The 27343-nt window shown below is 40.6% G+C and overlaps 1 protein-coding gene across 1 annotated transcript in view; it reads right to left on the reverse strand.

The window, feature by feature from the left end:
- The window catches only part of LOC138671660 (uncharacterized), a 967572-nt gene that overhangs the window by 234066 nt on the left and 706163 nt on the right, over window positions 1-27343 (reverse strand). The window contains exons 81-82 of the mRNA XM_069759831.1: window positions 22759-22898; window positions 5645-5720 (exon numbers count right to left, since the gene is read on the reverse strand). Coding sequence (XP_069615932.1) covers window positions 5645-5720; window positions 22759-22898 — 216 coding nt within the window. The remainder of the gene's footprint in view (window positions 1-5644; window positions 5721-22758; window positions 22899-27343) is intronic.

Raw genomic sequence — 27343 nt, forward strand, 5'->3', positions numbered from 1 at the left:
ACTTATTAAATCTGACAGGACACACCTGTGCAGTAAAAACCATTCTCGGTGACAACCTCTTTAAGCTCATCAAGAGAATGCCAAGAGTGTGCAAAGCAGTCAGCAAAGCAAAAGGTGGCTACTTTGAAGAACCTCGAATATAAGACTTATTTTCAGTTGTTTCACACTTGTGAATTTACAATTTTCATAGTCATGAAAATACAGAAAAATCTTTAAATGAGAAGTTGTGTCCAAACTTTTGGTCTGTACTGTATATGTATAGGGAGTGACCTAATAAATAGGAGCAGAAGCTCCCCCTGGTGGCCTGGAGTGTGAATGTGTGTTGCATGTTTGTGATACCTGGATGCAGTTATCCTTCCTTGCCTCCAAACATAGCATCACTCTCCCCGAGAGGAAAGCAATACCACTGCGACTACCAGGACCCTGGGGCGCCACATTACTAAACAAGGGTATTTTGGTTATGTAGTTAAAAATTAAATCAGAAAAGATTATCCTTAAAGATTATCGTTAGGATGGTTTCAACCACAGTATATTTGGATTTTTTTTTTGCTCAAAAATGCTGCAGCCAAATGTTATACCACAGTCCATGTTGAAACATAAAAAACAGCGTTTTTGAGGTCATACAGTTGCTTTCAAAAGTATTCACCCCACTTAACATTTTTTGTGTTTTGATACCTCACAACCTGGAATTTCACTGGATTTTTTTTTAGGATTTGCACCAGTTCATGTAAAGAGCATGCCTACAACTATGAACATTTGGTTTTCTTTTCATTGTGAAGCAAACAACAAATAGGACAAAATAACTAAAAACTTCAGTGTGCATAACTACTCACCCCCCTAAAATCAGTACTTTTAAAGCCTCCTTTTGTGGTTCTTACAGCGGCAAGTCATAATGGATAAGTCTCTATGAGCTTTCCACATCTTGCAACTGGGATTTTTGCCAATTTCTCAAGACAGAACTGCTCCAGCTCCTTCAAGTTAGATGGTTTCTTCTGGTTAACAGCAATCTTCAAGTCTGACCTTTCGAATGTTGCTTTATCAGTATGGTTTGGGTCACTGTCTTGTTGGAAGGTGAACCTCCATCCCAGTCTGAAATCACTGACAGACAAACAGGTTTTGCTCAAGAATATCCCTGTACTTCACACCATACATCTTCCCTTTAAGTCAGACAATTTTCCCTATCCCTGCTGTCGAAAAACATCCGAACAGCATGATGCTGGCACCACCCACATGTTTCACTGTGGGGATGGTGTTATTGGGTTGATGAGCTGTGTTGGCTTGGCGCCAGACTTAGCATTTATCTTAGTGGCCAAAAACTTCAATTTTGATCTCATCTGAAAACAGCACCTTCCTCCATACATTTGAGGAGTGTTCCATATGTCTATTATAAAAACTTGATTCCAGCTCACCCAGTTGCTCTATGCTCATTCACTTGGGGCTCAAACATTGGCCTCGCCCTGACCTCACGTCAAGGATAATAGATAAAATTGGAGAACGGCTCAATAGGAATGGATTTTCCTTTTCTTTTCTTTTTCAAAAGAAAATATAGTGCATAGAAAAGAAAAACGTGCATGGTCGACATGACCCAGTCGGTGCGTTTTGACTGCATTAAGCAGTCTTACAATTTTTTTTTGTATGCACTATATTTTCTTTTAAAAAAGAAAAGAAAAGGAAAATCCAGTCCTGTTGAGTTGGACTCCAATTTTTTCCATTGTTCTATATGTCTATTAGGAAACTCAAAACAAGTCTTACAATTTTTATGTACAAGTAAACGCGTTTTTCTGCCCTTTATTCCATACAGGCCACCTCTATGGAGTCTATGGGTTATTGTGGTCTTATGTACAGATACTCCAGGGTTACCTTTGGTCTGTGTGCTGTCTCTCTGATTTATTCCCTCCTTGCCCAGGCTGAGAGTTTTGGAAGGCAGCCCCCTCTTGGCAGGTTTGTTGTGGTACAATGTTCTTTCCATTTGATGATAGTGGATTTGATGGTGCTCCGGAGGATCATCAGAGATTGGGATATATTTTTTTTTTTAGAACCTAATCCTGGCTCATAATTCTCTACAACTTTGTATCTGACTTGTTTGGAGATCTCCTTGGTCTCTATGGTGTAGTTTGATTTCGTTATGGTGTAGTTTGATTAGTGGTGCCTCTTGGTTTTTCAGCCTCTGTGGCATTTCAGAAATTGTGTGTATATACTGACAAACCATGTGACCCATAGATTGCACACAGGTATACATCATTTCACTAAGCATGTGACTTACGAAGGTAACTGTTTGCACCAGAAATTTTTAGGGGCTTCACTGCAAAAGGGGAAAATATATTTCCACATGCCAATTTTTAGTTATTTGATCCCATAAATGTAATTTTTGCCTATATTTTTCCCACTTCACCAACTTATACTATTTAGTGCTTATGAATCACACACAAATTACAATAACATTTAAACACAGGTTGTAATGTAACAAAATAGGTAAAAAAGCCAAGGGGAGTGAATACTTTTGTAGGCCACTGTAGGTGTTTTTTCCTGACAAAACAGAATGCTTAGTTTATGCACTTTTGCTGTTGTATATTTATATAACCTTCTCTAACTGTGTACAAAATATCGCCAAACAAGGAAGCTTGCAGCCTGTAATGACCACACGGCCAGCTCAACACCATCGGAGCTACCGCAACCCTCGACCTACTGTCTCCTTCCCCATAATCCTGTAGAATGTAAGCCTGCAAGGGCAGGGTCCTCTTCCCTCTGTACCAGTCTGTCATTGCTAGTTTTGTTTACTGTAAGTGATATTTGTATTTTGATGTAACCCCTTCTCATGTACAGCACCATGGAATTAATGGTGCTATATAAATAAATAATAATAATTAATTGAGAAATCAGTAGGCTAAGTGTTTTTGAATATCCATATTGAATTAGGAGCCCCATATAATGCTCCATAAAGTTTTATGGGCCCCATTAGATGCTCCATATTAAAATATGCCCCATATAAAGCTGCACAAACATTGATTATGCCCCATAAGATGCTCCATGTAGACATTTGCCCCATATAAAGCTGCACAAACATTGATTATGCCCCATAAGATGCTCCATGTAGACATTTGCCCCATATGCTGTTGCAGTGATAAAAAAAAATCACATACTCACCTCTCGACGCTCAGGCCCTTGGCACTGGCTACATTCACCTACTCCCCATTCCAACGCCGCCAGCCGCCGTTGCATCTTCCCTGTCCTCTGCACTGACTGTTCAGGCAAAGGGCGGCGCGCACACTAATCGCGTCATCGCGCCCTCTGGGAGTGGAGTCGGGTCCATATTCATTACTGTAATGAGCGGTACCATGTGACCGCTCACTACAGGAAGAAGCTGCCGGCGCCGGGGAACCAGGGATGTGCAGGGACTGCGCCAGGAGCAGGTCAGTATTATTACACAGCTGCTGCTCCACCTCCCCTGCCGACCCCTGGGAATGACTCGAGTATAAGCTGAGAGGGGCTATGTCAGCCTAAAAAAATGGGCTGAAATTTTCGAGTATATACGGTATATGGCAACTATCACACTGCACAGATAAAAACATTCTGCATACCTTCCCTCCGCTCCCTTGCAAAGTCCTTTTCTGATGCCAGCAGCTGATTTTAGCTTGAAAACAGTGCATGGCAGTCACGTCATGTACTGCTTACATGCTGAGGTCAGCTGCCAGAATACTCACTGCTCTCCACGCCTGGGACTTTGAAAGTGAATATTTATCTTCTTTAATGGTGGACACACTGTTAGCCACAGCCGCCGGCTTTCTGCAGTGAGTGGGCGATCACATGTGCCCGCTATTAAAGAGAATAAATATTCACTGCTGTCCACTCCCATGGATGTCGCTTCCACCTCTCGGAGCTGGCTTCAGTGCATAGAGGTGGGAGGGATTATGGGCATGGGGATCAGTGAATATTAATTTTCTTTAACAGAAGGCAAAGGTGTTAGCTACAGCAGCTGGCTCCTGCCTCCTCTGACCCACTCATATGCCGCTGCTCCCCCACCCACTCCTCCATCCACAACCACAGCAGATGCATACTTACTATAAGACACCTCCCCTCCCCCCATTTTTCTCCAAAATTTTGGAGGAAAAAAGTGTGTCTTATAGTCTGAAAAATACAGTATGTATTACCAATAGCTATTTAGCAAGTAAATAGAACAAAAGTTAGAGAAGATCTGTTTTATTCTACCTCCTTACTATTCACCTACTCTACCAGTATTTTTTCTCTTCTCTTCCTCTCACATCTCTTTCCAACTCTCTCCAGTCTTTTATTACTAGTGACTCTATCTTGAGCTCATTTTTTTTAAAAACTACCGAAATCTGCATTGTGATCTATCCTCTGTTGTGCCTGCATTTTAATTAACCTATGATTATCATTTGTCTTCACTTGTGCTTTTCTACAGGCTTATTGATTGTTATTTTAAAAATGCAGAGAAAAGTGAGTGTGAAGGAGAATATTGTAAAAAAAACAATTCTCTTACCAATATCCATTTAATAGGTCAGTAGAACAAAAGTTTTTTAAAAAATCCATTTTACTTGTACTTGCTTACTACTTCCCAACCCTAGCCTTTACTTTTCTCCCTTCTTTTACCTCTTTCTGACCTTTCCATTGAACTCTGCAAATGACTTTCGACTAACCTCTGCACTTATTCGTACCTCCCTCTCCTGACTCCAAGACTTCTCCCGTGCTGCGCCAATTCTCTGAAATGCTCCACCCCAAGAAATTAGGACTATCCACAATTTGCATAGTTTTAGGCGCTCGCTCAAAACACATTTGTTCCGAGCGGCCTATTACGTTCACTAATCAAAGTCATTTTATCTCCATCTATCCCCACTCCCTCAAGATGGCTGGACCATCACTGTAAATACATCATTGTAAATACAACCCTGTACTTTGTATCTCCCCCACCTCATTGTAGATTGTAAGCTCTCACAAGCAGGGTTGTCTAATTTTGCTTTAATTATTGTATTGTTAACGTTGTTACTATTGACTTGTGTTTTGAAACTGTTAAACTGTAAAGCGCTGCGGAATATGTTGGAGCTATATAAATATAGATTATAATCTATAATATTAATATTATTTATCAATATCAATATTAATAATAATAATTATTATTTAGTATTATTATTTTCCTCTCACTCTTTAGATTATCTGTCTCTGGTTCCTTTATTTAGTCATGACTCCATCTTTGGCTGTTAAACATGTTTCACACTGCAGAACTCTGCGCTCTGGTATTCTCCTTTGCACCTGATTTTATATTGCCCAGTTTTGTAATACTCCTATGATTATCATTTACATGTACCCGTCCTTTTCTATAGGCTTATTGATTGTTATGCCTTTAATGGAAATTGAGAAATATCAGTAATATCAGTGTTGGGTTATCATTGCTTCTTTGAGGAATATGCTACTCTTTATACTACTTAAAGTAATTATCATTGTTTATGATCAGGAAAGTATTCTGTATGTAGTTGCAAATCACCACACCTAATTTTAGTTTTTTTACAACTAATTGAAGTTTTAGAATCACGCATAACATGCTCTTGCTGGAAAATAAGTGAACTGCTATTGATTAAGTCAAGGTTTTGGCGCGCATGTGATAAAACCCTTTTCTCTAATTAACACTTACCTGAAATGTCAATATCTGAGCATTCCATTCTCTGCATTCTGTACCATTTCTCCCACTCTGAATGATTTTCTGCAATCTGAAAGGAATAACATGTTTAAAAAAGACCACAAATACAAATATACTAGCTACAGTTATTTAGTACCAAAATAGTAAATTAATTCTAAAGCTTCATTTAGACAGGAGAATTATACAGATATTTAACTGTCTTGTTACTTCGTGTAAAACCCAAACCAACCACAGTACAATTAAAAGGAACTTTCAAAACCATAGGGATCTATAGCGCTGTAAGTGCAGTTCTCAGGTAATGTAGGAAGATTGAATGCAAGAGTGTACTTACCATGTAGAATGCTATGGTTCCAGTATGATGTGTTAACCAGCCCAGATTGGAGATATATCTATTATCTTAATGGACAGTAAGGTTTGAATAACATTGAGCAATCGGCAGCAGTAAACAACCATCGATCTGTAAAACTTTATCGATTGGTGGTCATTCCATAGCCTGCTTACACAGTTAGATCGCAGTGATAGAAGCACACTAAGCAATCTGGAATAGATCACTCAATGTGGTTGTATCTGTTCTCGTCAGCGTAAGTCTTGTTTACACAAAATGATGCAGCGCTGAGAATTATGATCTTTTGCAATGTGCAAAAAATCATTTCACTCACTGAACGTGCTTTTAGCTCAATCATCGGGCGATTGGCAGCCTGCTTACACTAAAAAATGATTATAAACACTTGTTGACTGTTATCTTTCAGTGTAATATGGTTTAGTCAAAACGTGCAGTTTTATTGCTCTATAAAACTCCAAGGAATTCAAAATCAAAACAGCCTCTTTTTGGCACTAAGGTATAACAGAAAATAAAAAGTTCATGTAGCAGGCACGTATAGGTCAGTGTGGGCATACCCAAAAAGTTACAGTTCTTTCTCCTAGAGCAAAAAGAGGCACAATCCCACCAATCTCTGTATCACTTTCAGCCTGAGCTCTAGCAGCCTCCAGCACCAAACAGAACTGTCTGAGATGATTTAGTGAATCCTGCATTGAGCAGGGGGTTAGCCCAGGTGACCCAGAAGATCTGTTCCAACTCTACCTTTCTATGATTCTAAGATCAGTCTGCAATTTCCACACATTTACCTGCAGCTCCAAAACATACTGCTCAGATTTCCACACTGACCCATGCAATCTCCATTCAGAGAGAGATTCTGACATGTCTCTGTCCCAGCTACAGCTCACATTTTGGCTGGGCACTCACCATACATACACACCACCGCAGCACATTCGACTCTGCTTCATTTAGCAGACTGGTGAACCCCGGTGTATGTGTCAAAATCTGCGCTGCTGATAAAGATGGATGGCAGATGATATTCTTCAAAGTTTTATTTCAAAACAGCTTAAACAATGGACAGCGACTAATAGAATGTTATTTAACAGGGAGAAATTAAATATTTTACCTCTGGGCAAGAAAAATGAAAATGACATCTACAGAATTCTTCATGCTTATCTAAATCCTTCTGAATCCTTTCTCGGTCTTCTCTAGTGTTAGCTATGCCATCAAGCTTTGCATCATTTGCAAATATGATACATTTACCTTCAGTTGCCTTATCTAGATTATTTATGAAAATATTGAACAACACTGGGGCCAAGACAGAGCCTTGTGGTACCCCACTTGAAACACTCTTCCAATTTGATGTGCAACCATTTATTACTAATCACTAAGTCCGATCACTTAGCCAGTTGTGAATCCACCTATCCATAGCCTTATCAATCCCAAACTTGGTCATTTTATCAATAAAGATAGTATGAGAAACTTTATCAAATGCTTTGCTAAAGTTGAGATTTGCTATATCTATCGCATTTCCCTTATCTACCTAATTAGTGATTCCATCACAGAAGGATATTAGATTAGCCTGGCATGACTTTTTTGCTACAAACCCATGCTGGTTCTGGTTAATTACTGCATTCTTATCCAGATACCTGCATACGTGATGTTTAATAATTTGTTCAAAGATTTTTCCTGGTATAGAATTAAGGCTCGCTGGCCTATAATTTCATGACTCCATCTTCTTTCCTTTTTTGAAGAAAGGGACATTTGCCCTTCTCCAATGTTCTGGAACATCTCCTGTTCTCCAGGATTTTTCAAAGATTCTGCCCAGTGGTTCTGCAGTTTCCTCTGCTATCTCCTTCAGTACCCTAGGATGTAATTCATCTGTACTAGGAGATTCAAATTAATTTAAATTAGCTAAATGTTCCCTTACCATCTCTGTTCATTGATAGTGTGGATTCTAATATTCCTTTGATACCACGGTGAAGATCAGTTAATGTTACAATTACTTTCTTAGAGACTATAGATGCAAAATAGGAATTTAAAAGTTCGGCCATCTCAACATCTTGACCACTTCCCCCTTTTCATTCTGTAAAAATCCTATAGCAACTTTGACTTTTCTTTTGCTTTTTACATACTCTGAAAATCTTTTTTTATTTCTTTTGGTCTCCCTTGCAAGCTTCACTTCATTACTGACTTTAGCTTTTCTACTGCTTGCCCTGTATTCTCTGCAGGCAGCATTATATTCTTCTCTCTTTCTATTTGATATATATTGTAGCAAGTGTTTATGTTTTGATATAATCTGTTGGGAGCAAGTCATGACAACCGCATGTAGATTGACTATTGGCTGCTTGGTGGCCTCTCAGGTGTTATTAGCTCCAGAAGGCAGCTATTGCGTATACTATTTAGTCATTGCTTCAGCTAATAACAGCTGATCAGTCAGGGTGCTTGGGATACCTACTGATCTTATATTGATAGCCAATTCCAAAGATAGTTCACCAATGGAAAAAAATATCAATAATTGATTTTAAAAAATTGCTGTGCATTAAACTCTTGCTCAAATGAGCCAATAAAAGGAAAACACTGATTAACAAACAGTCTAGTCTAGCAGTACGAGACACTGCTACTGTACCAAGTATCAGATGTCTCTGTGAAATCATCATCAGCAAAATTCCCATGATTGCAATCAACAGTCTCTTTACTTCCTGTACAATTTGTGATCAATTAGGGATAAAATTAGCATTACAAGTGGCCAAAGCTGATCTGTTTCCATTGAGAATTATGTTCACATTAGAGTCTAGCATTTCATAGGAAATGTTTAAAATCCTCAAATAACTGCAGAGAACTAGACAGGTCTATCAATAAAGTGACAAGGACAAGTTTTGTACAAAAACTGTCATTTATTACAGCGATGCCTATGATATGTCATATGTTACATGACTTATGATAAATATCTATAATGTATTTTTTTTGCTAAATTCATAGCCCATTTATGTGCACCATAGCTAAAAGTGCTGCATTTTCTGTGTGTTCATATTATTTTTTGTTTTTTTCTATTATTTGTTATTTTCCATTTTTTCCCATATCCATTCTATATTTGCATTCATTTATTATCTGCTCAGTTTTCAATATACTAATGCATTTTTCTACTTTTATACATAGAATATCAGATTTACATAACTACTATTTGGAGCCCACAAGCCTGTACTTCCCTCTTTGAGCTACCTTATGGCCATTTTGTCCTCAATAAACAGTCCTGTATAGTGCCCACACAGAGTTGATTTAGATATGATGCCTAACAGCTTCCACGTTTTACATGGATATTGATGTTGTTAATTGATGTGTTGCTTTTCATTTTTCACTGTTTTGACTTTTGTTTTGTGTTTGCATCTTACAAACGTATCTTGATAAAAGCCACATAAGGGCCGAAACGTTGGCTTAATTTCAATGTCTGTGATTCAAGTTTATACATAAACTTTCATTTACTTGCAACTTGGAGCGTCGAAGTTTATATTATACCTCTGAGCACCCACTTATACAGTTGAGCGACATCTATCATCCATTGTGTTTTATATACTGTATAAACAGCTGAAACCAGAAGTTTACATACACTATATAAAAAGACATATGCATGTTTTTCTCAATATCTGACATGAAATCAGAATAAACTTTTCCCGTTTTAGGTTCAATTAGGATTACCATAATTATTAATATTTGCCAAATGTCAGAATAATCAGAAAGAATGTTTTAAGGCATTTTTATTACTTACTGCAACGTCAAAAGTTTACATACATTAACCCCTTCATGACCCGGGGTATTTTTGTTTTTTTTTATTTTCGCTCCTCTCCTTCCCAGAGCCATAACTTTTTTATTTTTCCGTCAATATGGCCATGTAAGGGCTTTCTTTTTGTGGGCGGAGCTGTACTTTTGAACGACTGCATTGGTTTTAGCATGTCATGTACTAGAAACCGACAAAAAAAAACAAGTGATGTGAAATTGCAAAAAAGTGCAATCCCACGCTAGCTTTTTTGTTTGGCTTTTTTGTTAGGCTCACTAAATGCTAAAACTGACCTGCCATTTTGGTTCTCCAGGTCATTACGAGTTCATAAGTTGTAGCAAAAAACTCGGCACTCAGACTTAACTTTGATTAAGTTAAGTCTGATAAGTGATTTAATGGTGTCCACGCTTAGTAAAAGAAGAAACGTGTCGGTCCTATAGCCAGACCTTCATCAGTCACTATAGTGTTGAAAATAAATAATCCATAATCAATAATAAATAATAAACAACAAATCCTAATAAACAAGATGGTGGATATCCTCACCACATTTAAAGCAAAAAATACATAATAGCGAAAAGAAAGTATACACAATGCAGATCAAAGGTCAAAAATTGTGGTTTTTAGTAGATTTAGGTAGCTGATTATCACAAACGTTCTAGGACAGAATATATAGCAGGAGGACATATATCGGGAGAATAATCTTAATAAAAGGAAATAGTAGATCATGAACGGGAGCTGGTGGACCCAAAAGATTGTGGGTTTTCATTGAAATCTAAAGGTAAACCGAGATCGAGTGATGTAACAATAAGTAGCGCTGTATAGGTGAAAAAAAATAGAGCTGGTCGTGCTAGAGCATACCATAAGTATACGTGGACACAGCCAGTGTCTCAGGGGGATGGCCGGATCCGGCGGTTTGCCTATTGATAAGTTTGTACAACGTCAGTAATGAGCGACTAAGGGCTGCCACTGATCGTGAGGAATAGCCCCTTGGTACTAACCTTATGTGATCTAGAGCCTATGTGTCCGGTCAGTGGAGGACGCGGTATCCACCGCAAGTCCGTGTGGCAGGAAGCGCTAGATAAGAAAAGGGGGTGGGAGTTCCTGTGGTCGTGAGCCGACAATCTTTTGGGTCCACCAGCTCCCATTCATGATCTACTATTGGTATGTCTATTGCCTTTTATTAAGGTTATTCTCCCGATATATGTCCTCCTGCTATATATTCTGTCCTAGAACGTTTGTGATAATCAGCTACCTAAATCTACTACAAACCACAATTTTTGACCTTTGATCTGCATTGTGTATACTTTCTTTTCGCTATTATGTATTTTTTGCTTGAAATGTGGTGAGGATATCCACCATCTTGTTCATTAGGATTTGTTGTTTATTATTTATTATTGATTATGGATTATTTATTTTCAACATTATAGTGACTGATGAAGGTCTGGCTATAGGACCGAAAGGTTTCTTCTGTTACTAAACGTGGACACCATTAAATCACTTATCTGATTAAGTTAAGTCTGAGTGCTGTTTTTTGCTATAACTTATGGTATTGGAACCTACTCTGGCACCTCTTAAACGGCTGCGCACGCGTTTATTCTTATACACATTACGAGTTCATAGACACCAAACATGTCTAGGTTATTTTTTATCTAAGTGGTGAAGAAAAATTTCAAACTGTGCTAAAAAAAAGTTGCACCATTTTCCGAAACCCGTAGCGTCTCCATTTTTTGTGATCTGGGTTTGGGTGAGGGCTTATTTTTTGCGTGCCAAGCTGACGTTTTTAATTATACCATTTTGGTGCAGATACATTCTTTTGATCGCCCTTTATTGCATTTTAATGCAATGTCACGGCGACCAAAAAAACATAATTCTGACATTTCAAATATTTTTCTCGCAACGCCGTTTAGCAATCAGGTTAATCCTTTTTTTATTGATAGGTTGGGAAATTCTGAACCCGGAAATACCAAATATGTGTGTATATTTGATTTTTTTATTGTTTTATTTTGAATGGGGCGAAAGGGGGTAATTTAAACTTTTATATTTTTTTCATTTTTTCATATTTTTTAAAACATTTCTTTTTTACATTTGCCATGCTTCAATAGCCTCCATGGAAGGCTAGAAGCTGGCACAACTCGATCAGCTCAGCTACATAGGAGTGAAGCTCAGATGGCTCCTATGTAGCTGAATTCCTGCAGTGCTATGAGCGCCGGCCACAGGGTGGCGCTCATAGCAATCCGGCATCAACAACCATAGAGGTCTCAAGCGATGCACTCATTCCGGTTCGATGGCAGGAAGTGGTAGTTAAATGCCGCTGTCAGCGTTTGACAGCAGCATTTAACTAGTTAATAGCAGTGGGTGAATCTCGATTCCACCTGCCGCTATTGCGGGCACATGCCAGCTGTTCAAAACAGCTGACATGTCCTGGCCTTGATGTGGGCTCACCGCCAGAGCCCGCATCAAAGCATCAGATCTGACCTCGGATGCACTATCCCATCCGAGGTCAGAAAGGGGTTAAGCTTGCTATTCCTTTAAACTATTTTGGACTGCCCATATTGTGATGTCATGGGTTTAGAAGCTTCTTTTTCGGCAACATCTGAAATAATTCGAGACACACCTGTGAATGTATTTGAATGCACACCTGGATCCAAGAAGTATCGTTTCTCCTTGCGGAGAGTGACATGTTAAGCAGGTAGAGATGAGGAGACTTAAAGCTGCAATGCTCCTCTGGCAAATATGCAAATTGTCTCTTCAGAGAGCAAGAGGACTAGAACTCTAGTGCCACCTACTGGAAGTAGCAATTTTAACAGTCAATGTTGACCCTTGTCTTGTCACATGACTTAGGTTAAAAGCCAAACCAGAATCTCAATTTGCAGACACTGTGTTTCGGGGTACTGCTCCTCACTTAATGCACACCTGAAACACACTGCTTCTTTGTGTAGCATCATGGGAAAGTATTCTGGTATATGCTCCCCTATCCTAGTATACAGTGGCGAAAAAAGTATTTAGTCAGCCAACAATTGGAGAGAGTCCTGCAATTAACATCATAGGTAGACCACAACTATGAGAGTCAAAATGAGAAAACAAATCCAGAAAATCACCTTGTGTGATTTGGCAAGATTTATTTTGCAAAATATAGTGGAAAATAAGTATTTGGTTAAAGAGAACTGGTCATCCCCAAAATCGAAGGTAAGCTAAGGCTAGGTTCACATTGCGTTAGTGCAGTCCGTTCAACGCATATGTTAAACGGACTGCGCTAACGCAAGTGCCGACTTTGGCACAGCGCTAGCACGGATGGAGCATCTGCTAGCTCCATCTGCTCTAGCAGTGACGGACCCGGAAACGCTGCAGCCCGCGTCTCGGGTCCGTCACTCAATGATGGCACATCGCTAGCACACGCCCATTGTGGGTGTGCGCTAGCGATGCGTCCAACATTGCATTCAATGGCGGCATTAACGGACTACATTACACCGCGTTATGCCGCGGTGTAGCGTAGTCCGTTTAACGGAGACACTGAACGCAGTGTGAACCCAGCCTTCGCCCACCGGCACAAAGGGCTTATCTACACCATTCTGGAATGCTGTAGATAAGCCTCTGATGTAACCTGAAAGATGAGAAAAAGCGGTTAGAATTTACTCACCTGGGTGGGCGGTCCGATCCGATGGGCGTCATGGTCGGGTCCGGGGCCTCTCACCTTCTTATGATGACATCCTCCTCTTGTCTTCACGCTGCGGCTCCAGCGAAGGCGTACTTTGTCTGCCCTGTTGAGGGCAGAGCAAAGTACTGCAGTGCGCAGGCACTGGGCCTCTCTGACCTTTCCCGGTGCCTGCGCACTGCAGTACTTTTCTCTGCCCTCGACAGGGCAAACAAAGTACGCCTGCACCGGAGCCGCAGCGTGAAGACAAGAAGAGGACGTCATCGTAAGAAGATGGGAGGCACTGGACCGGACCGCGACACCCATCGGATCGTACCGCAGCGGGACCGCCCCTGGGTGAGTATAATCTAACCTCTTTCTTCTCATCTTTCAGGATACATCGGGGGTTTATCTACAGCATTCCAGAATGCTGTAGATAAGCCCCTGATGCCCATGGGCTTAGCTCACCTTCGAGTTTGGGGGTGACAGGTTCCCTTTAAGGCTTGGCTTATATGCAATGATTGTTCGAGTTCTCTAACTTTATTCCTTGTATTTCCCCTACAACTTATACCTTTCCTTGCTCTTCCCCTCTTATTTTATTGTGTTTCTTCACTTATTCCATTATATAAAAATGTATTTCAATAAACATATTTGAAAATGAAAATAAGTATTTGGTCACCTAATAACGTGCAAGATTTCTGGCTCTCGTCAACCTGTAACATTTTCCTTAAGAGGCTCCTCTGTCCTCCACTCATTACCTGTAGTAATTGCAGCCGTTTGAACTTCTTATTAGTATAAAAGACACCTGTCCACATCCTCAAACAGTCACAGTCCAAACTCCACTATGGTGAAGACCAAAGAGCTGTCAAAGGACACAAGAAACAAAATTGTTGCCCTGCACCAGGCTGGGAAGACTGAATCTGCAATAGGTAAGCAGCTTGGTGTGATGAAATCAACTGTGGGAGCAATAATAAGAAAATGGAAGACATACAAGACCACTGATAATCTCCCTCGATCTGGAGCTCGACGCAAGATCTCACCCCGTGGGGACAAAATGATCACAAGAACGGTGAGCAAAAATCCCAAAAACACACAGGGGGGACCAAGTGAATGACCTGAATAGAGCTGGGAACACCGTAACAAAGACTACCATCAGTAACACACTACACTGCCAGGAACTCAGATCTTGCAGTGCCAGACGTATCCCCCTGCTTAAGCCAGTACATGTCCGGGCCCATCTGAAGTTTGCTAGAGAGTATTTGGATTATCCAGAAGAGTATTGGGAGAATGTCATATAGTCTGATGAAACCAAAGTAAAACTGGTAGAAACAAAACTCGTCGTGTTTGGAGGAGACAGAATGCTGAGTTGCATCCAAAGAACACAATACCTACTGTGAAGCATGGGGGTAGCAACATCATGATTTGGGGCTATTTCTCTGCAAAGGGACCAGGATGACTGATCCATGTACATGAAAGAATGAATGGGGCCATGTATAGTAAGATTTTGAGTGCAAAACTCCTTCCAATAGCAAGGGCATTGAAGATGAATCGTGGATAGGTCTTTCAGCATAATAATGTTCCTAAGCACACTGCCAGGGCAATGAAGGAGTGGCTCCATAAGAAGCATATGAAGTTCCTGGTGTGGCCTAGCCAGTCAACAGATCTCAATACCATACAAAACCTTTGGAGGGAGTTAAAAGTACGTGTTGCCCAGCGACAGGCACAAAACATCACTGGTCTAGAGGAGATCTGCATGGAGTAATCGGCCACCATACCACCAACAGCGGGTGCCAACCTTGTGAAGACTTACAGAAAACTTTTTACCACCGTCATTGCCAACAAAAGATATATAACAAAATATTGAGATCTTTTGTTAATGACCAAATACTTATTTTCCACCATGATTTGAAAAATAAATCTTACCAAACTACACAAGGTGATTTTCTGGATTTTTTTCTCTTTTTGACTCTCATAGTTGTGGTCTACCTATGATGTCAATTACAGGCCTCTCTCATCTTTTTAAGTGGGAGAACTTGCACAATTGGTGGCTTACTAAATACTTTTTTCTCTACTGCATGCTCTCCTATCCAAGTATGTGCTCCACCATCTTGGTATGTGTTCCACCATCCTGATATATGCTCCACCATCCTGTTATATGTCCCTCATTCCTGGTATATGTCCCTCCATCCAGGTATATAGTCGTCCATCTTTGTATATATCCCCATCCTGGTATATGTTCACACATCCTAGTATATGCTCCCTCTTCATGGTATATGCTCCCCCATGCTGGCATATGCATCACCATCCTAGTACATATCCACCAACCTATCCTGTTATATGCTCCCACATCCTGGTATTTGTCCCACATTCTTGTATATGCTACCCCATCCAGGTATATGCTCCCCTATCAAGATATATGCTCCCCTATCTAGGTATGTGCTCCACCATTCTGGTATATGTCCCTCCATTCTGGTATAAGCCCCCATCCTGGTATATACCCCCTCTTTTTTTGTGTTTCCATCCTGGTATATGTCTGCATCCTGACACACGCTCCCCATCCTGGTAAATGCTCCCCCACACTGGTATATGCTCCCCATCCTGGTATATATCCCTCCATCCTAGTACATACTCCCACCATCCCGGTATATGCTCCTTCATCCTGGTATAGGCTCAACACCCTGGTATATACTCCCCATCCTGGTATATGTCCCTCCATCCAGGTATATGTCCCACTATCCTAGTATACAGTGGGGCAAAAAAGTATTTAGTCAGTCAGCAATAGTGCAAGTTCCACCACTTAAAAAGATGAGAGGCGTCTGTAATTTACATCATAGGTAGACCTCAACTATGGGAGACAAAATGAGAAAAAAAAATCCAGAAAATCACATTGTCTGTTTTTTTATCTTTTTTTTGCGTATTATGTTGGAAAATAAGTATTTGGTCAGAAACAAAATTTCATCTCAATACTTTGTAATATATCCTTTGTTGGCAATGACAGAGGTCAAACGTTTTCTGTAAGTCTTCACAAGGTTGCCACACACTGTTGTTGGTATGTTGGCCCATTCTTCCATGCAGATCTCCTCTAGAGCAGTGATGTTTTTGGCTTTTCGCTTGGCAACACGGACTTTCAACTCCCTCTAAAGGTTTTCTATAGGGTTGAGATCTGGAGACTGGCTAGGCCACTCCAGGACCTTGAAATGCTTCTTACGAAGCCACTCCTTCGTTGCCCTGGCGGTGTGCTTTGGATCATTGTCATGTTGAAAGACCCAGCCACATTTTATCTTCAATGCCCTTGCTGATGGAAGGAGGTTTGCACTCAAAATCTCACGATACATGGCCCCATTCATTCTTTCATGTACCCGGATCAGTCGTCCTGGCCCCTTTGCAGAGAAACAGCCCCAAAGCATGATGTTTCCACCACCATGCTTTACAGTAGGTATGGTGTTTGATGGATGCAACTCAGTATTCTTTTTCCTCCAAACACGACAAGTTGTGTTTCTACCAAACAGTTCCAGTTTGGTTTCATCAGACCATAGGACATTCTCCCAAAACTCCTCTGGATCATCCAAATGCTCTCTAGCAAACTTCAGACGGGCCCGGACATGTACTGGCTTAAGCAATGGGACACGTCTGGCACTGCAGGATCTGAGTCCATGGTGGCGTAGTGTGTTACTTATGGTAGGCCTTGTTACATTGGTCCCAGCTCTCTGCAGTTCATTCACTAGGTCCTCCGCGTGGTTCTGGGATTTTTGCTCACCGTTCTTGTGACCATTCTGACCCCACGGGGTGGGATTTTGCGTGGAGCCCCAGATCGAGGGAGATTATCAGTGGTCTTGTATGTCTTCCATTTTCTAATTATTGCTCCCACTGTTGATTTCTTCACTCCAAGCTGGTTGGCTATTGCAGATTCAGTCTTCCCAGCCTGGTGCAGGGCTACAATTTTGTTTCTGGTGTCCTTTGACAGCTCTTTGGTCTTCACCATAGTGGAGTTTGGAGTCAGACTGTTTGAGGGTGTGCACAGGTGTCTTTTTATACTGATAACAAGTTTAAACAGGTGCCATTACTACAGGTAATGAGTGGAGGAAAGAGGAGACTCTTAAAGAAGAAGTTACAGGTCTGTGAGAGCCAGAAATCTTGATTGTTTGTTTCTGACCAAATACTTATTTTCCAACATAATATGCAAAAAAAATTGTAAAAAAACAGACAATGTGATTTTCTGGATTTTTTTTTCTCAGTTTGTCTCCCATAGTTGAGGTCTACCTATGATGTAAATTACAGACGCCTCTCATCTTTTTAAGTGGTGGAACTTGCACTATTGCTGACTGACTAAATACTTGTTTGCCCCACTGTATGCTCCCACCATCCTTGTATTTCCCCCCGTCCTGGTATATGCCCCCATCCCTGTATATGTCCCCATCCTTGCATACAGAGGGTACGGAAAGTATTCATACCTCTTTAAATTTTTCACTCTTTGTTTCATTTCAGCCATTTAGTAAATTCAAAAAAGTTAATTTTTTTCTCATTAATGTATACTCTGCACCCCATCTTGACTGAAAAAAACAGAAATGTAGTATTTTTTGCAAATTTTTTACAAAAGAAAAACTGAAATATCACATGGTCATAAGTATTCAGACCCTTTGCTCAGTATTGAGTAGCAGCATCCTTTTGAGCTACAGCCATGAGTCTTCTTGGGAATGATGCAACAAGTTTTTCACACCTGGATTTGAGGACCCTCTGCCATTCTTCCTTGCAGATCCTCTCCAGTTCCATCAGGTTGGATGGGGAACGTTGGTGGACAGCCATTTTCAGGTTTCTTCAGAGATGCTCAATTAGGTTTAGGTCACGGCTCTGGCTGGGCCAGTAAAGAATGGTCACAGAGTTGTTCTGAAGTCACTCCGTTGTTATTTTAGCTATGTGCTTAGGGTCTTTGTCTTGTTGGAAGGTGAATCTTCAGCCAAGTCAGAGGTCCAGAGCACTCTGGAAGAGGTTTTCATCCTGAATATCTCTGCACTTGGCCGCATTCATGTTTCCTTTAATGACAACCAGTCGTCTTGTCCCTGCAGCTGATAAACACCCCACATAGCATGATGCTGCTACCACGTTTCACTGTTGGGATGAGCAGTGAATGATTTCCTCCACACATACCGCTTAGAATTATCACAAAAAAGGTCTATCTTCGTCTCATTAGACCAGATAATCTAAATCAGGAGGGATGCAGTGATAGTTGACTTTGTGAAACTTTCTCTGATCTCCTTACTGCATCTCTGGAGCTCAGTCACAGTGATTTTGGGGTTCTTGTTTAACTCTCTCACAAAGGCCATTTTCTCCCAGTTGCTCAGTTTGGCTGGAAAGCTAGGTCTAGGAAGACTTCTAGTTTTCCCAAATTTCTTCCATTTAAGGATTATGGAGGCCACTGTGCTCTTAGGAATCTTGAGTACTGCACAAATTCTGTTGTAACCTTGGCCAGATATGTGCCTTGTCACAATTCTGTCTTTGAGCTCCTTGGCCAGTTCCTCTGACCTCATGATTCTCATTTGGTCTGACATGCACTGTGAGCTGTGAGGTCTTATATAGACAGGTGTGTGCTAGTGATGAGCGAATATACTTGTTACTTGAGATTTCCCTAGCACGTTTGGGTGTCCTATTTTTTAGTGCTCGGAGATTTAGTTTTCTTTGCCGCAGCTGGATGACTTGCAGCTACTAGCCTGCTTGATTACATGTGGTGATTCTCTAGCAACCAGGCAACCCCCACATGTACTCAGCCTGGCTAATAGCTGTAAATCATAAATCATTCAGCTGAGGCGATGAAAACTAAATCTCAGAGCACTAAAAAATACTCGGAGGACACCCGAGCGTGCTCGGGAAATCTCGAGTAACGAGTATATTCGCTCATCACTAGTGTGTGCCTTTCCAAATCAAGTCCAATCAGTTTTATTAATCACAGCTGGACTGCAATGAAGGAGTTGAACCATCTCAAGGAGGATCACAAGGAAATGGACAGCATGTGTCAAGATGGGGTGCAGAGTGTACAGTAATGTGAAAAAAATGAATTTAGCAAATGGATGCAAAGAAACAAAGTGAAAAAATGTAAAGGGGTCTGTTAGGTGTCGAGTTCCCACCTCTGCACAGGGGGAATCTCGAACCATCTCCGCTACGGTCTCCCATTCCTCTCCAGCCGCAGTGTTGCCTGCTCAGCGGAGATTTCGGTCCCAGCGTCTCACTCAGGCTGATACTGGGCACCTGGTTACTACTGTTCTTCCAGACTCTGCCTTTGTAGCCAGCGCTGATCAGCAGCAAGCAGATCTTTCTGGGACTAAGTCCTGCTTTTCCCATACTGGGCATGCCCACAGGACGACCTCCCATTGGAGGTCGGGGGTCACATGCGCAGATCCTGAAGCGGTTCCTGTTGGACCACTAGGAAGGTCCTTGAGTGCTAAAACTATAAAAGGTTCGCATGGCCGCACGGTCATGCGCTAGTACCAAACCTATGTTATGGGCTCAGTGCCAGTGTTGTCATGTTTGTATGTGGTCAAGGTTTGGCTGAAATAGACCCCTAGAATACCAGCACCTCCGGTGAGGAGTTTTTGTGTATGTGGATTCAGGGCTGGCGAATAGCCATTAGAATTCCGGCTCCACCGGAGAGGAGTTGCTTGTGTGCTATTCTGACTGCATGACCACTGTTGGCTCTATTTTAGGTAGCTGTGATCTCTTGTGAGGTTAACAGGGCACGGCGTTCTCTTTTCGCAGTGAATCTGTGAAGTAACAGATTTCGCTTATACCGCCATATAGTACCGCCTGTAACTAGCAGCAGGTTTCTCTCCTGCACGATGGACCCCGGGTTGCAAACGCACCTACTGTCTCATATAAATATATATATTAGGTGCATTCCGCCAACCCTAACAGGGTCTGAATACTTTCTGTATCCACTGTATGTCTCTATCATGGTATATACTCCCCCCATCTTGGTATATACTCCCCCCATCCTGGGATATGCTCCCCCATCCTGGTATATGCCCCACATCCTGGTATATGCTCCTTCAACCTGGTATATGTTCCTCAACCCAGATGTATGTCCCCCATTCTATCCTGGTATATACTCCCCCATCCTGGTGTACGACCCCCATCTTGGTATAGGTCCCCCACCCTGGTACATGCTCTCCCATCCTGGTATATGCTCCCCTTGGTATATGTCCCCCATCCTGGTATATGCTTCACCCGGTATATGTACCCCATCCTGGTGTATACTCCCCCATCATGGCTGCACTGCTCTTGTTCAATACATAGAAAAAAAAATAAACACTCCTACTCACCTTTCCACTGCAGCATGTCTTTTGAAGCCAGCAGATGGCCTCAGCATCCAAGCAACAGGGGTGTATGATGTCACTGCCAAGCTCCCAGTCACGTGTATTGCGGTGCACGGACCGGCAAGTTTGTACACTGCAATACACCTTAGCTGCATATGCATCCAAGAATGTACATCCAGCTGAAATAGGGGATAGCGTTAGCGGCATCTGCACTATGGCGCCATTTTAACTAAAGACAGTCTTCAATAAAATGGCACCATAGTGCTCTATGTGCATGTGATGCACCACACTGCTCAGGCACCGAAGCTTCAGACAGAAGGATACATGTTCAGTTACAATATATATATATACAGTGGGGCAAAAAAGTATTTAGTCAGTCAGCAATAGTGCAAGTTCCACCACTTAAAAAGATGAGAGGCGTCTGTAATTTACATCATAGTTAGACCTCAACTATGAGAGACAAACTGAGAAAAAAAAATCCAGAAAATCACATTGTCTGTTTTTTTAACATTTTATTTGCATATTATGGTGGAAAATAAGTATTTGGTCAGAAACAAACAATCAAGATTTCTGGCTCTCACAGACCTGTAACTTCTTCTTTAAGAGTCTCCTCTTTCCTCCACTCATTACCTGTAGTAATGGCACCTGTTTAAACTTGTTATCAGTATAAAAAGTCACCTGTGCACACCCTCAAACAGTCTGACTCCAAACTCCACTATGGTGAAGACCAAAGAGCTGTCAAAGGACACCAGAAACAAAATTGTAGCCCTGCACCAGGCTGGGAAGACTGAATCTGCAATAGCCAACCAGCTTGGAGTGAAGAAATCAACAGTGGGAGCAATAATTAGAAAATGGAAGACATACAAGACCACTGATAATCTCCCTCGATCTGGGGCTCCACGCAAAATCCCACCCCGTGGGGTCAGAATGATCACAAGAACGGTGAGCAAAAATCCCAGAACCACGCGGGGGGACCTAGTGAATGAACTGCAGAGAGCTGGGACCAATGTAACAAGGCCTACCATAAGTATCACACTACGCCACCATGGACTCAGATCCTGCAGTGCCAGACGTGTCCCACTGCTTAAGCCAGTACATGTCCGGGCCCGTCTGAAGTTTGCTAGAGAGCATTTGGATGATCCAGAGAGTTTTGGGAGAATGTCCTATGGTCTGATGAAACCAAACTGGAACTGTTTGGTAGAAACACAACTTGTCGTGTTTGGAGGAAAAAGAATACTGAGTTGCATCCATCAAACACCATACCTACTGTAAAGCATGGTGGTGGAAACATCATGCTTTGGGGCTGTTTCTCTGCAAAGGGGCCAGGACGACTGATCCGGGTACATGAAAGAATGAATGGGGCCATGTATCGTGAGATTTTGAGTGCAAACCTCCTTCCATCAGCAAGGGCATTGAAGATGAAACGTGGCTGGGTCTTTCAACATGACAATGATCCAAAGCACACCGCCAGGGCAACGAAGGAGTGGCTTCGTAAGAAGCATTTCAAGGTCCTGGAGTGGCCTAGCCAGTCTCCAGATCTCAACCCTATAGAAAACCTTTGGAGGGAGTTGAAAGTCCGTGTTGCCAAGCGAAAAGCCAAAAACATCACTGCTCTAGAGGAGATCTGCATGGAGGAATGGGCAAACATACCAACAACAGTGTGTGGCAACATTGTGAAGACTTACAGAAAACGTTTGACCTCTGTCATTGCCAACAAAGGATATATTACAAAGTATTGAGATTAAATTTTGTTTCTGACCAAATACTTATTTTCCACCATAATATGCAAATAAAATGTTAAAAAAACAGACAATGTGATTTTCTGGATTTTTTTTCTCAGTTTGTCTCCCATAGTTGAGGTCTACCTATGATGTAAATTACAGACGCCTCTCATCTTTTTAAGTGGTGGAACTTGCACTATTGCTGACTGACTAAATACTTTTTTGCCTCACTGTATATATATATATATATATATATATATATATATCTACAGTATATACATATATATATATATATATATATACATACATTTTATTAGGATTTTTATTTTCCTTATATATTTCAGAAACTTTGCTACTCTACCTGCATAGTTAAATTCTTCAAGTCCACCGAAATAGCAGATAATGCTTTTAATTCTTCCCATGTCTCAGAAGGAAGCCATGCTAGATGATCTGTGTTGAGGACAAAGCCATCCCATATTGTTTTATTGAATGCTTCTCTGCCTGCAAATTTAATTAAATGAAAATACGTTACGTTAATTTTATACAGAAAAAAACAACCACTTCTATATACCCAAGTAAAATAATGTATGCACTCGAGTTCAGATTAACATTACTTTTAGCCGAATGAAGAGAACCATAAAGTTAAAAATTACTAAATCTACATATTATCCACTTTGAACTTATTTGGTTCACCCATATAGCAGTTTATTGACAGGATAGATTGGTGTCCCCCCTACTGGGCACTCTGTTATATGTTATATTTTATACTCTACATTGTTTTTTAGTGATTTAAATAAAAATGTATTAATTTTTAAGTTTATGGTTCTCTTTATTGATCTAAAAGTGATGAGTGTATGCATTGATTTGAAGTGCCATTAATCTAAAATATGGACACCATTTGATAAACTAACCAAGTAAAATAATGAAGAGTAAAATATTTCTGTAACGCCAGGAAACATGACTTGATAGATTTGCTACAAACGCTAAGCATTGTAAACTTCCTTTTATCCATCTTTTGGAATGATGTGTTGCTATCCTGTTTTATTTAAAATGCTTTATAAAAGAAGCAATGACCATTACTATATTTATCATTTCTGTTCTGTTCAATAAATATAACGATAATAGTCAGTGAAAATAGTTTTGTGTAAGGCTGGGGTCAGACGAGGATTTGAAAATTAAATTGAGTTTCATTCAGAACAACTCAGGCGATTTTCATCCATATTGTCATTCATTTGCCATCTGTCTGCCATCCGTGTGTCCGATTTTTACATCCGTGTAATATCCATGTAACATCCATTTTTATATATCAATGTTTTAAAATGTACTTAATTAACTACAGTTTTCTAGGTTAATAATGGCAATATCCATAAAAAATCTAATGCAAAAATTCGGCCACTGCACGGATGATGCAATATTTTTTTTTGGTGCACCCATATACTTGTGTGTTCAATTCTTATCCGACTGTCATCTAAACAACTCTCCTTGAATTATAGTTTACTGTCTTTACTCGGACAGCACATGTCTGTACAATACACTCATCTAAATGAGCCCTTAGTGAAATTAATTATCAATTATCCATGTTCCATGTTGAAATCCATGTTTTTCTAATATGTGAAAAAGCTGTTAAGATCTGTGTGCCGTGCACTGATCGGTATGAGAATCTGCCTCTAGAGCTTATTTTACATGAAAAGGAGTATTACAAGTTTGAGACAGGTAGATCAGCAGAGCAGACTGTCAGTCATTACACATGTCACACTGGTAACGCCGCCTTTCATGTAAAATAAGCTCTGGAGGCAGATTCACAAGCATATCAGTGTCCAGCCCATAGATCTTATCAGCTCATTTACTAATTAAGAAAAATATGGATATCTCTGGAATAAGACATCATATGGCAGTTATGAAGGTATAATTTTTTTCAGCTTCCTATGACCTACATGCCCATATAGACAGCTTAGTAGGGTTGATCCTACTGACACTTTAACACCATGCAGCATTTAGTTCCAATACTCTGATGATTAATCACTTAAAGGGCTTATTATCAGAACCCTGTCAGCACCGGCGTGCTGCCACGGCTGAGCAGGGTGACTCACCCACACTGTGGGAGATCCCGGGGTCAGATGGCACAGGGAAAGCTCAGGCAGATAGGACCTGCGCAGAGAGCTAAAGGTAGATGGAAACAGAAGGACCTACGATCATGTGACCACAGGGGGTGGGGCTTAGCGTCCTGCTACTGAAGATAAATGCAGGATTCTACAGGCACCCTGAAATAGAGGAAAAGAGAACTCAAGTCGTACAAACGGGGGTCAGACACAGAGAGGGCGGCGCGGTACAGAAGGGACGAGCAGAGAATAGTCAGAACGTAAGCAAGTAGTCATACACAGAGATAGCAGCGCAGTACAAAAGGGACAGACAGAACTCTAAACGGGGACAGAACCAGATCAGAACCAGATCAGAACCAGACAAGCATAAATCAGCACAGGCACAGAGCACAGGCACAAAATACAGGCACAACAGGGTCACACACACTCGGCCAAGAGTCAGAGTATAAGCGACAGAGGATGGCTGCACAATGAGGCTATAAAAAGCCTCCCAAAATCCCAGAGTGAGGCCATCCAAGTTAACCCTAAAACCACCTAATCCCAGAAACTCAGCAGACCATGACACTTATCCAGTAGCTAACCGTTTGCTGCAGCAAACAATGTAACACCATTGCAACCAGTGATTGACTTCAGCAGTCAATTCTCTATACCAGAAAACGATGTAAAGAAACTAAAGCGATATCCAGGCATGTTTTTTATGTTTAGACTATGGCCATGCTGTGTCATTTTAAATATAAAGACTGGTAGATATTGTTTTTATAGCTATAAATCCCCTTAGCCCAATAATTAAATGGTCCAATTATAGACACCTCTAGATGGCATATATAAGGTTGCTATATTAAAATGTATACAGTACATACACATAATAAAACAGTAATCAGTACAGGAAATTTACATGGAAATAAAATAAGATTTTATAAATTAGATTAAATTAATCAGAATTTTGGATTTCCTTAGTCGAAGGTTCATCATACTTACAAGCAAAACAATATAGCCAAGCAAACACGAGTGTAAAAAGTACAAATTGTAGAAAGCAAATTCTACATAGATCTTAAATACGTGACCCAACTCTGCATATTCCAGGGAAGTCAAAATAACACGGTGTTGCAAGATTTAATCAGTGTAGTATGGATGTGACAGCACTTTATGACTGCTGATCCATCAGCACTTGGAACTGGAAAAAATACTGCATTTACCATATTATTCATTATCAAACAGAGAACTGAATGGCGCTAGTTGAAAGATTTTGCCTGGAAAAGTGGATTTTTCTGTTTTCAACTGTGATTTAATATACAAGTAAACCTATCATACTACATCTTCAAGGAATACAAATGAAACGCACTTAACATTTCGGTGCTTGTTGATGTGATGTGAATTGAGCAAATCTTTTGCGAAGCAGTCTTCAAAGATTAATTCTGTTTATTCAATTAATTGCAATCCTGTCCTATAACCAACATTGCATTAAGGCATAGGGAAATTTGTTTCTACATACTATTCATTTTCCTAGTAGAATTCAATGCACCGTTTGTATATTATCAAAGGTATGTATGTTCATTTCCATAATTCAAGTCAAGATCCATGGTACAGTTACTGGAAAATGTACTCCTTACCTAATAATAACATGGAGTGATGATGAACTATCAGTGTGAAATACTTCCAGATACCAATATAAAACAAAGATAGATAGATAGATAGATAGATAGATAGATAAAATGAAGAAGGCGAGGCAGCACACCATGTGATTACAAAAAGTGATCTATAGAGATGAAGTGACCCGTAAATGTTTGAGTTCTTTGGGTTCGGTAGAACTAGAGTAAAAAGTTTGGTTCAGTATACATACTTGACCCCAAACCTGAATATCGATGCTTTAAAATGGCTCTAAAATTGTCATAGTAAAGGCTAGGGGGCTTGGCAAAAAAGGAAACTAACTGTGGTATAGAGCAGGAGAAGTTCCCTGAAAAAAATTTCGATAGGTAAATGACTTCAAATAACATAGAATTAAAAAAATAATAATAATCTTTAACCATAATGCAGAAGTCCAAGTGGAGGTGGATGTGGCTGTTTAGGTGGAAGAGGCAAGGGAGGAGTAATCCCACACTGCTTTTTTTGTGGGGGGTTTTACTTATGTTTCTCTTTTTTCAGTGTTTTGTTGTTATTTTTTTTTATGGAACTGACTTAATACAACCTGGAATTAACAAAACTAACCCTAGCAATCTAGAACCAGGAGGCATAGGTTCAAGTGAAGGAAGAGGTGGACGTGATGGTATAGGTGAAAGATAGGATTTATCAAAAACTGCTTTTTTGTATTTTTTTTTCAGTTTTATTTTTTTATGGAAGTGACATAAAACAACATAGAATGAACCCAAAATAAGCTAACAAGCTACAACTAGTGGGCGGAGGTCCAACTGGAGGAGGAGATGGAAGAGATGGACTTGGCGGTGTAGGTGGAAGAGATGGAGTAGGAGGTAGCCAGCATAGCTTTTTGTGCTTTTTATTTGGGGAGGAGGCACCCAAATGAAACAAATGGCAAATAGAGTTGAATACTGGGTGGGTGCAGCTGGCACAGATATCTAGTCATCCAAAGGTAAGGACAAATCCTGTGGGATCACACCCCCTGCTTTGCTAAATACAAGTTCCGACATTACACTTGCTGCATGGGAAAGCACCTCCATGGCATAAAGAGCAAGCTCAGGCCATGATTCCAATTTGGAGACCCAGAAGTTAAAAATGAGGCAGACCCATCAGTACTCTTCCACCATGCTGTTGTAACATTGCCTCCTGCTAATACGGACCGTATCAGATGGCGTGGTCACAAAGCTTTACCACTTTTCAGCCATGCTAACCTTG

The sequence above is a fragment of the Ranitomeya imitator genome, chromosome 3 (assembly GCF_032444005.1).
Source record: "Ranitomeya imitator isolate aRanImi1 chromosome 3, aRanImi1.pri, whole genome shotgun sequence".
Lineage (NCBI taxonomy): Eukaryota > Metazoa > Chordata > Amphibia > Anura > Dendrobatidae > Ranitomeya > Ranitomeya imitator.